The 12238-nt window shown below is 40.1% G+C and overlaps 1 protein-coding gene across 2 annotated transcripts in view; it reads right to left on the bottom strand.

Annotated features, from left to right (window-relative positions):
* Nucleotides 1–6: 6 nt before the first annotated feature.
* LOC118327490 (synaptogyrin-1-like) overlaps nucleotides 7–12238 on the bottom strand; it is a 22535-nt gene continuing 10303 nt past the window's right edge. Inside the window, exons 2-4 of one of the 2 annotated variants that reach the window (XM_035660863.1) lie at nucleotides 6454–6691; nucleotides 4092–4237; nucleotides 7–1335 (exon numbers count right to left, since the gene is read on the bottom strand). In XM_035660863.1, the coding sequence (XP_035516756.1) occupies nucleotides 1117–1335; nucleotides 4092–4237; nucleotides 6454–6691 (603 nt within the window). In that variant the 3' untranslated portion in view covers nucleotides 7–1116. Of the gene's footprint in view, nucleotides 3801–4091; nucleotides 4238–6453; nucleotides 6692–12238 lie in introns of both variants that reach the window. The other variant, XM_035660865.1, reaches the window with a different exon arrangement.

Raw genomic sequence — 12238 nt, 5'->3', positions numbered from 1 at the left:
TGTGTGTGTGTGTGTATTTCAATGCTGATTGACAGCAGACCTCAGAAGATGAAGGCAATGTGGTCACAAGCACTGATCTGCTACAGGGTGACCGCTTCTGCAATAACTTCCCACTTTCCCGACTAAACTTTCACTGACATCTACAACCGCATCCAGTGTCTCTTTGCATCCCACAACCCCTTCCCATGGATGTCCAGAACCCCTTGCTGTTGTTCTACTGCAGACTCACACCTAACTGACCTCCTGTCCCACCCCTCAAGGTTAGATTTGCCTCTCAAAATCTGTTGCAGACAAGTGACCTAGAGATAAATTCTGTTTTTTATCATACATAAACAGTTGGAAATCAGCCCAATCACTCAAGTGTCATGGGTGTAAATTCCACTAACTTCTTCCCCCAGCTAAATGCATTAATTGTTGCATGTACACACTAATAATCACTCAATCAAAATTATATAGCACCAATGCAATACTGTGTTAACTTTACCCAGTACCCATGGATAGAAAACCACCCAAGACAATGTGTTGTTTTAACTTAGTGTAAATGTTTTTTATATTACTGTTAATAATAATGTGTATCCTTTGCAGTGTTGTACACTTAACACATTTGTGACAGTTTTCAAGCTTAAAGAGAAACTTTGCTGATTTTCAACCAGCTTTGTATCATTACGATGTGGGTAGTATATGCAAATGAAAAATGTTTAACTTCTCTCCATGTTGCCTGCACCCAGAGCTTCCCCTTCATTTTCTGGCGAAAGTCCACCTGACTCTCCATGGCTCTAGGGCTGTTGTTCGAACTACAGATTGTACTTATGCTTTTTTTGTATCCTAGCCTCCACGGACAAAATAGGAAAAAGACTTCTTCTGGCAAATGCATGAGAAGCTGTAGGTGCAGGCAACATGGAAAGAAGGTAAACATTGTTCATTTGCATACACTACCCACGTTATAATGACACAAAGCTGGTTGAAAAAAGTTTACCTTTAAGCTTGTTGTGTCTAACACTGGGTCAAAACTACCCATTGGTACAGGTATTGCATCGGTGCCATGTTGACCCAAACTGGGTCAATTTTGACTCAGTATTTTTAGTGTGATAGTGATGTGATTTCCCCCCCAATATCTCAGTAGTCCTGACGCTGGTAGCCACCGGTGCCATCAAAGGCCCCTTCGCTGTTGGGCTGGCCCCCTCCTCCTCCTCCTGGGCTCTCGAGGTCATCCCCACTGAAGGAGGTGTAAGGGGCTCCGGCTGCGTCTTGGCTGGGATCCGTGTATTCCTGGGAGAAGAGGGCTGAATCGGCCCCAAGCTTGTACCTCTGGAAGGCCAGGAAGGACTGGCCCGCCTTGGGGAGTGAGGGATTGCAGATGGAAGACGACAGGGAGGCGAAGAGGATAAACAGATGGGTGAAAGGTGGAGAAATGGATAGAATGGGAAGCAGAGATGCAGTGGTGTTAGAGCAGATGTTTTGGGAGAAGAGAGAGAACAAAGAGAGAAAAGGAAACATTGATTAGTTGGCTTGGAAAGCTTGTGAAGCTTATTAGATACGATGAGAGAATCATTTAGTCAGTCAGAGCACGTTAGTTCTATAGGCAGTAGTGCAAAAAGACTATTTATCCATTGTTGAGCTCCATAATGAGAAACACCACCTTAGCACCACTCCAGTCCACAGTGGGATAGGGACCAAGCAATTAAACTGTAACTGCGTGCATTATGCAGCTGAAGCCATGCACTATAAAATACCACAAATCTCATTTTTGTTGATAATTAGAGATGTTTCAAGGTAACAGTGGGCAAAAGCCAAAGACATCATGAGCACACAAACACACTCAGAGAGAAAAGAGAAAACCACAGAGAGCTGAGCTGATTCAAGCTCTCAGTGATGGGAACTTTCACAAGGGTTTTATTTACTTGTGTGTCTTGGCTCAATCAGATGTTGCAGACAGATCAAATCTGTCGGTTTGGTGTCTTTCAGTCTGATACACCACTCTCCATCAAATATTTTATTGGGTTGGTTGATTGCAGAAAACAAGTCAATACATTTTGAGAGAAACTGTTGTTATTATTCTTGTTTGAGAAAATAATAACACAATTTACTGACTGAATATTTCAGATTTTTTTGTGTTAATATGGATGTGGAACATTTAAATTTAGTATACATGTAATAAAAATGTATTTATGACCCAATAACATGCACAGTTACAAGCCATAAAAATCATATGAATATGCTATAAAACAGTTTGATACTTCAATTAAATTGTCTTAAAACTGTCTGCTTAAACTGCGAAGCCGATCTCAAAAAGCCATAAAAAAGAACAACTAATCTAGCTACTAAACGTAATAAAATAGTTATGAAGATTGGAAAGCATGGACGTGCATAGAGTTACAGAAAAACACAAAACTGGAGAAATCAAAGGAATAGTTTGACATTCTGGGAAATACACAGAAGATTGATACTAATTTAGTGTCTGCCAATATGAGGCTGGTGCCAGCAGCTGGTTGAAGTCCTGTCACTACGGGATGTAACTGATCGTGGCCAAGAAACTGTCCGGCACATATCCCCCCACAACACTCCAAAATGTTGTCTTTACTTTGCATAAATTGAACAAATAAGATATAATTTGTTAACAAGAGAGCTTCAGAGGTGCTGGTAGATGGATTTTGTTGACTCCAGACAGAGACAGCCGAGCTGTCTAACCCTGTTTTCAGTCTTTATGCTAAACTAAGATAACCAGCTACCGGCTCAAGCTTCATATTATAGTGGTATAAGTCATCTCAGCTATGTAGAGGCCAGAAACTATTCCTTTAAGGCAATTAAAAACCAGTTTTAAGTGATGCAAATTTATAAAAACTCATTACAATGATCGGATGAATCAAGTTTTAAACAGCTGTTTCATATAAAACTTAATAATTCCAACCCCTACAGTGAAAAGACAAAGCACAAATCACTCTGTAAACCTTCAGGTTAATGATGAGAGGAAGTGGTGGCCTGCTCTGTAAATTGAGACTGCACTTGTTTAAATGCTCCAGGTTTGGTAGCTGAGAAGAGTGTGTGTGTGCCGGTCATACACCTACCCACCTCAGCAACACACTGCTGACCTGCCTGCTTTGACTTAAGTAAAAACTGGCCAAAACAGAAAGCACATGGCAGATGGAGAACAAAAAAGTTTTTGTGGTCAACATCTTAAAACTGAATAACCAAATATACCAAAAGATACATTCAGTATGCAGGCTTTTCTTTATCTTTTGACTCCTTGTTCTATCAAAATTTTAAAAAGACATCTACATGAATATGTAACATTAGTTTTTGGTTAGGAGCATTTTAAAATTCCAGCAAGCTGGGAGCTTTCATACCAAAACGGATTACAGCAATCTAAGTAGGTGTTTAAGGCCAGAAATCTCAGCATTTGGCGATGTAACTGTTGAGTCATGCCTATTGATCAACAACTGAATCAACCTACCTGCACATACATTATCATTATAATGTCCTTGAGTCAGGAAGTAAGTTATCTAACTATGATAGGCAAAAACATTAAGCAATATCCTACTGCCAACAATGATGGTACAACTGTTCTTATACGCTTACTTCCAGCACTATTTCATGTTACGGGGCACACTTAAACAAGTGCAGCCACAGTAGTAAGTAACAGGAGTGTGTAGAACCAGCTGTGGATGGTTAGGGCAGCACGGGGAGAAGACAAAGCAGAGTCAGACAAAAGGCTGATTGGGCTGAGGGGGAAACAGCTTGGTGTATTCCTCTTCAAACGACACATTCTTTAATTTCTCCATAGAGAAGAGAGTCTGAGCACCCTGTTGGAACAACATCCACACATTTATGAGTACACATGTACACATACGAATTAAAAGGTTCACACACATCCAAGCACTAACCAGAAAAAAGAAGGAGGAACAGTAGTCAAGGCATAAACATTTTCAATAGCTAATTGGAAAGCAAAGTAGGAGTTGAAAGGTGATCCACAATCTTAAGTATTCAGTTCCTTCTTAGGCCATCTATAGCACTAGCCATTGCCACCTAATGGCAGGTATTATATCATGTTGTGTTATACTGTTAGTTATACAGGGAGGTGTGGAGGCACTTACCCAGGTGAAGATGGAGAAGAAGGAGAAGGTAATGGCTGCCCGGGCAGCGTCCCCTCCCTCCCTCAGTGGATTGTCCTCATGCTTGGTCACCTGCCACTGGTTTGCCAAGAAGCAGAAACCCACAAACCACATGAAGGACCAGAACGCTGGAAAGAGAGACAGGCACAGAGACAAGTGTTAAGATAATGATATAACTGTAACAAGATACCACCTGAGAGAACATTTTTTCTTGACCTTCTTTTGGAAAGTTAAATACATCTAATAAAGAAGCTATGAAAGCATGTGTAGCTCTGTTCAGATTATGACTGGATTAAAGACCAAATTATTTTAGAGATGTTTCTAACTGAATATAACTGGTAAAAGAATACTTTGACTTCTTGGCAAAAATGCTTATTTGTTTGCATCTTAATCGAGGGTTACAGAATAGAAGGTGCTGTACATTGTAAAGATTGTAAAGCTTTCTTGGACTGAATACAATACTTGACACTTTCACAGGAAAGGATGACCAAGAAAGCTAAACTGTTATAGCTTGAGGTCAAAAGAGGAAATTGAATTGTATATTATCAACATAACAATGAAGAAGGCTGTGCAGACAGCTGTGGATCAGTTGAAAATGACAACAAACCAAAGATGGACCCCTGTGGAACGCCTCACGTAAAATGAGAAAAGAAAAGCAGAAATTACCCCCAAAAACCAGACACGGTTCCATCCTGCTGACCAGTTGTTTGTTATAACTATACATGAATAATAAGGGGATTTAAACATCATCCCATCACATCTACTGCAGTTGGAAGTGTGGCAGTGGGGGGGAGAAGATCAGAAACATCCAGGTCCAATCAGGACACTTGTACCAGATGTTCCCTTGTTTCAGTACGGTAAATCATTTACAACACAGAGATAGTGGGAGAGAAAGAAGGAGACAGAAAGTGTATGAGTGATGAAAATAGGGAGGGAGAATCTTGTATGTGACAGGAACGGCCTCATTAACTGACTCATCACTTGACTATCTTGTCATCATGTCTGAGTTCACTGCAGTAGCAGTGCAGCAGAGGAGTGGAGGAAGCCACTGGCTGAGACACCAAAGCACAATGTCTCAGAGGCTTGTTAGCGCCAGAAGAGTACTCCTCTCCTCATTATCCCTCTCACACCTTCTCTTCTTTTGTTGTGATGATAACCATGTAATCTTTTTAGGCCACAGACTCAAAAGAGTGCTAATTTTCTCTGATGGTGGGGTATTTGCAGGCCTTTGATCTGTCTAGGAAAAAGGGAATGTTCTTCCTTTTAAACTGATATAACTTACCTGCAAGAAAAGCACCTTGACCCCCTACCCTAATGCATTACTGTATGGTAGCACACAACTAGTGTGAAAGAGTACAGATGTATGCTTTGATAAGAGGGCAATGCTGATACAGCATTTAAAATTAACTTTGCTGTTCATAAACTCCACCAAAACCAAATTTTCTCACACATTATCCTTCTATCCATCCATTACCATTGTGTCAAATGACTGCAATATTAAAAGGGTTGCTCACAGTGCAGTGCAAGGAGTGCTATGCAGCTTTTAGCCTATTTTAGTCTCTTTCTTATCTGCTGAATTTGCTGAAATGTGTGCTATAACAACCTTAATAAACTAATTTAATAACTAGCTTCCATAAAATTTAAAATCCTTGGGTCATTGACCTGATCTTGGCATGTCTTTGGGTGGTGCTGAAAGCTAGAAAACTGCATTGGTGGGACATGGCTATGTTATTGCCTTGTAGTTATTTATTTTATTATTCCATTAGCTTCTAAGTGTTATTGCTTTACAAGCTGCTCGTCGCTTTATGAATCTTTCTTGAAAGGGCTATTTCACTTGAAATAATTTGTCCCAAGTTAATTTGTATCAATTCTAATGTCTTTATACCCATGTTCATGCATCTGTCTCTGTGTTCATGTAATTACAACATGCAGTTCAACATTGCGTTTTACTCTTAAGAAGCTTCACTCTTCCATAGAGAGTATGTTGGAAGTGCATTTAGCAAGAAAACATATTACAAATATGTTGGTTAAAAAAGATTTTATCTAAACCGGGATAATCTAATGAATCTTTACCTGACCTGAAAAAATCAGATGGCTTTTCTTTTAGTGTGGTACTTGGCAGAGGTTTACGTGGTTATTATAATACAGCCCACTCTGTATTTGTATAGGCTTACTCAGTGATAAATGCCTAATCTCATTTAATCTTTAAATGTCTGAAAAAATAGTCGACACATAATGAGTGTTAAAAATACAAAGGAAAAAAAGGCGCTTAACAAAAACGATCCACTATGTTGTATTTTTATTAGACATAAGGTAGGTGTGTGTGTATAGCTAATGGGTTTACCTGACAACCCGATGTCAGCCAGCACTGCCTTCTTACGGTCTTTGACGCTGCTTATCTGGGGAAAGTAGACATCCAGAGCCAGGAAGGCCATGCAGCAGAGAAACGCCATGGAGCCCATAACTACGCCATAATTGCAGGCATTCTGGTTGCGGTTGAAGATGCAATACTCCTCCACTTCATTGGGGCGGTTGATGTAGCCCTCGTTGGCAATGCAGCCGAAGATCACGATGGAGAAAAGCTGCAGAGGAGAAAAGAAGAAGGGATGGGACTGTGAGAGAAGAAATAAGGCAGCCCTTTGGGGCACATGGTGCGTTCAGAAGCTTTGGATAAAAGAGCCTTAATAAACAGGATACAAGTTGAAAACATTTTGTGGGAGAGACGTTTTTCGTTCTTTTTACTGTGAAAGGCAACACGGAGGCTGACTGTGGCGCACCAAAAGACCCATGTCTAACATTTTTAAGCCCAGCGGTGTCTTCACACACATCTACACCTACTTCCTAGAATCTGCACTCCAGAAAAGCAGCACTTTTATCACAGTATGTCCCCAAATCAGCACAAACTAGTTACTGCACTTTAACTCCTTCTTCTATCTGTCCTGTCTTCTATCTGTGCCACATATGTCAAATGACACAATGCTACACAACACACCCCTTGTACTGTCCCCAAAGATGTGGGGACATTCATTACTCTTCATTCATCCTATTAAAAAGCTTTCTTACTGTTTTGTAGGCTTTACTACGGTTGTCTTTTGTACTGTTTTGTCTGTGGTAGGAGTCTACTTGCTATAATCCTGTTATTTTTTCATGAATCTGTATATACTAAGAGAATCAACAATTGTTTTTTAATTCCCTTATGTGAACTCTCTGTTCAGTATTGTATTTGTATACCATGAACTCAGCCTTTTCTCCACTTGCATTTTTTATAATAATTCATAAAAGCCCCCCAAAGAATACCACCTGCTGTAGTCAGACGGTATATTCTTCAGCGTGACGCTCTCAGCCCATAATGTCACGACAACCCTGCAGGGGAGTTTTATGAATAATCCCTCGTGTCTTTCACAAACAGGTTTTCCCAAATGTGCCTCTGGGTTTTCTTTTCAAATATGGAGTTTGACTGCAGAAAAATTAGCCTTTCTCCGCTATTCTGAAATTTAGTATGACAGCTACTGAACACACACTGAAATGATTAATACATTTATAATGCTTAGCAAAGATGTTATGTGAATGACGATATAGAGGATTCAGAAAATAATCATACATTAGATATTCTGTTAAAATTGTGTGAAAATAGGATTTAATCATCATTTACAAATCCCTCCACCTTTTAATTTTGTGCTTTCAACAATTCATGTTTCAACCTTTTTCTACACCGAAGGCCTCAAAGTGGACCAGGGCACTGCTGACCTCTACCATATTTAGTGTCATATAATAGTCCAAACGAATAAAAGGCTACAGTGAGTTAGCTTAGCATAGCATAAAGACAGGAAATGGGGAAACAGCTAGTGTAAAATGTTCTTTCAGTTCTCGTCAGTACTACCAAACAAGATTTAGCATGCTAATTATTAATCATTTTTAAAAAAAAATCAAAATGTTGAAGTTTCTTTAAATCCTGCATCTGATGCTGGATTCAGATTATTTCTGTCTGTGGGGAAAAAGATATAGGTGTATCTCTTATGAGAAACAATTTACCTGAACCTAAACACCCGGACAAGCTTTGAGTTAAGTTAACTAACTTGTAACCACTGAATTTAAAAAAAAATTCTGGTCACTTGGGGGCATATCTCTGAGATGCCATCACTTTTAACTTTATATTGCAAACTCATTAACAAAAAGTGTAGTTTTTAGAAATTTCTCAAAAAACAACAACCATCAAAAACAGACTGACATGCTTTCTCATAAATATCCTGCACCAATACAGGGACTTTATATAAACCTAAATGTGTACTTATGCTGTCTGCCTGCACATGCTAAAAGTAACTCAAGACACGTTGCTCCACACTGCACTTGTATAAGCATGGAAAAATATGTTTTTCAAAGACTGTTCAATATTGTGTATTGTTTTAACAAAAAAATATAATACAAAAATCTATAATTTCTCGTCTTTAATTGAGCTGGTGGATTACACGGTGTCACCTTGTGACTCTTGGCTGTATTAAAACCCTCTTAAACCAAATGCTTAATTAAAAAGATGCATGGTGGCAAGTTAAAAATCTAATATTGATTTCTTTAATTGTAAGAACGTGCTGGAGAGGTTTTATCCTGACAGGGTTGGTCAGTCTAAGGTGGAGGAAGAACGAGGACAGCGACAAAATGGAGTCAACTGTATTGTAGGTAGAGTTTACTATGATAGCATCTAATCCCTCGCCTATTTACGCTCCTCTGCATTCCTCTCCTTTCATCCTCGCTCCCATGTCCTTTCTTGTATTTTCTTCTCCTCTCCTGTCTGCCTTTGCCTCGAGGAGAGGAGATGCAAAGGGCTACAAAATGGAGTCAATAACAGGAGCAGGTTACTAAGATACCATCTAATCCCTCTTTTCTCTCCTCTCCTCCTCCAATCAGTACAGCGTTACTGAAACACCCTTTCCGAGGCCATACATATGAGACCACACATACATAACACCCACAGTGTTAGTATTCCACCCTGCAGTGCAGTGTAGCAGTCTACTTTGTACTTCAGTTGATAACAGGAGATCAGACAACTCCATCCAACTGACAAACCCTCAGACCAAACCACCAGGGAGCTAGTTCTGTCTGGATAAGACCGACATTGACTGTGTTTATGTTTGTCTGCAGTCTGTGTGAGGATTTTGCTGTGGTGAGTGATGGATTCTGAATGTGTGTGTGTGTGTGATTGAGAGAGTAAAAGAGAGACAGAAAGCTAGAAGTGAACCTTGGGTTAGTGAGGTGCTTGGACAGTTTACCCAGCTGTTGTGTCTCTGTTTATGTGACAAATGACAGCGATACAAAGGGAGAACACACAATAGACTGTACATCCACTGACAGCCCAGACCAATGAAGGCCAACAACCAGGCAGGGAGGAAACAGGGATGTCAGTCACAATGGGGATTACAGCAGTTTTTTTTTCTCTTACCTTACCTTTCCTTTTTTATCTGCTTTCAAGCCCTTCTTTCCACTGTCTGCTCCACACTTGGGATACAACATTTTTGCTGCTAACTCCGAGTATTGAACTTCTGAAATGCCAGCCGAAGCACAAAATGAGTCTGTTAAATTTACTTGACTTCATTATTTCAAGACTGATACTTCTGAGGTACAATCCATTTCACATGTGAGGAGAAAAAGTAAAGAGAGAAAGTAAGAAAATAGAGTCACCTTGCTTTGATATTGTTTGATATTATTATCATCCTTTGAGGGAAATCCCCATTTTCCATGCCTTCCTTTATACCAGTGCCGGCCCAGCTATGCGTCTTAGGCCTGATATCACCTGAATAAAGGGATTGTTGTGTTTTTGTTACCTTAGAATGAGCCGTTTTTATCTACAGCCACGGGTCACCAGTCCGCCATGTTGAACCACCATGTTCCTACAGTATCCCAGAAAGGACCAACCAAACAATGGCTGCAGGGCCTTTCGCATGGTGTTGGTGTTCAATTAGTTGCAATCTGCTAGATGACGCTAAATCCTACACACTGGTCCTTTAAGACTTGTTTATATCAGAACAGAGAAATTAATCCTGATGTGTATTTTCCTTCTCATTAAGTATGAGCTGAAAAAATAATTGTCATAGATTGCCATGAAATTTCATACTCACACTGATATCCCCCCTCCCCTTAGTGATCCCCTGACTCTTTCATTTAGTGCAGAAGAATATTCAATTTGGCCATATGTCACTTTGGTTTATACTAAATACCTGCAAAGCGAATGACATTCCCATCAGCCTAGGCTATACTGTGTAATTAGTAATTGTCAGAATGCTAATATGCTAAACAAGGTAAACAATGTACTTGCTAAATAACAGATTAGCAGATTAGCTAGCTCAGTTTTCATTAGCATTTAGAACACCCTCACAGAGTTGCAAGTATGGCTGTTGACTATTACTGTTGTTTGTTGTTGTTTGTAAGTGTTGTTTGAACATGGCCTAGACTGCCTGTTCATATTTAATTCAAGTCACCCATGAAGTCACATAGACCTCAAGAAGAACGTTTTATTGAAACACAGTATTTAAGAAGAATGAGTGACCTTTCACATCAAAGCATTGAGGTTATGTATCGCCATGCAAAAAAACTGCTACCGTAGCAGGTTTTTGCCACTTAAATGTTTGGCTTGAGACTGAGGCTTGTTAGCCTTCATAGTTGAAATGTTTTTCTAAAAGCAATCAGCAATTTGTAGCTCTCTCGTGCAATTCCAGGCAGTTTTTTGTTCAAACGTAGGGACACAGCATGCATCGTACAGTCAGTTTTGACAGCCGTCCATCTTACCAGATGAAGTAATGCCTGAGTCACTGGTATTATTGAGCAATAACAAAAGTGACTCAATATATTACATATGGTAATAAACAGCCATTTCTGCTACTAAGCTGTACCACTAATTCCCACTTTAAAGAGAAACTGAGAGGACATCTTTAGCTGGCATTTGGAGTCCGTGACTTGATGTCAAACTAGAACAGTTTGTTAGCAAGCACGCAGAACCTTTCTGTTTCCCTCGCCCTCCCTCCGTCCCCTTTCTCCGGTCCGTCTTTAGACTCATGCACTCCTCTCTCCATGGAACAAAGGATGTGTGGAGGAGGATAGTAACACCTCAATCCCCCCTCCATCCACTTGCAGGCTTTTTCATTAAAGAGAGAGATGATGAAGAGATGGAGGAAAGAGATGGAAGGATTGCGGAGGGGGACGAGCGGCGGCGTTGGGGGCAGAAGGGGTATGGAGGCGGTGCTATTTTTAGATTGGCTGCATCATCGCTCACTCCCTCCCTTTTTGTCTTCTCCCATCTCCCCTCGTTACCGGCCCTGCCTCTGCCCACGAGCATTCTTGAGAAAAATGAGTGCGCTCTGACACGCACACACCAACACACAACCATATACAGCTCAAACACACACTGTTTGTCCGCCGCTTCACATGCCTGGCTTTCTTTAAGATTTAGGTCACACACACACACACACACACAGCCAATCACATGATGTTGGTATAGAATGTCAGAATGCTCTGTTTAGAATAATCACACAATGAACCAATGCTATACACTGAGAAGAAAAGTGGTCTGTGTGTACATTTTACTTGCTTAAATCTCCTCTGTAGAAAATACTTCTCTTTTCCTTTTAGCTTATATTTCCTTGTCTACAACAGACAGCCATTCTGGATTTGTGGTTTATTGTCACATATATCACATATTGTTGCACCGGTGGAAATTGCTCAGAAGAATACAAAGATATATAACATATATCACATTATGGTTCACTAACAATGGCTAAGTAGCTGTGACAGGACATGTATGTATATATATTGTTGATTTTCTTAGTAAGAAACTTTTATCTTCCCTTCCTCTCTGTTTGCTAATGGAGTCCCTAGGCAGTTTCCATGGCAATGGATCCCCCAAACAGATGTGGAGAATAATGAACTTACTGGAAATCATACATCAGAGATACCTAGAAACCCTGGAATTGTTTGAAATAAAGTCTCCAGGCATCTCAGCTTTCTCTCATTGTACAAAACAGAACATGTTAGTTATTCATTATGTGCATCTTCTTATTTTTAGTGATGGGCACAATAAGGCAAGGCAACATGCACAATACCCTGCCTATGTTTGACTGACTGTGCTGCTATCGTGTATGTTG

This window comes from Morone saxatilis, unplaced genomic scaffold (assembly GCF_004916995.1).
Source record: "Morone saxatilis isolate NCDOM2014 unplaced genomic scaffold, NCSU_SB_2.0 Contig17, whole genome shotgun sequence".
Lineage (NCBI taxonomy): Eukaryota > Metazoa > Chordata > Actinopteri > Moronidae > Morone > Morone saxatilis.
Note: the sequence above shows the minus strand (reverse complement) of the source record. Positions and strands in the feature narration are given on the sequence as shown.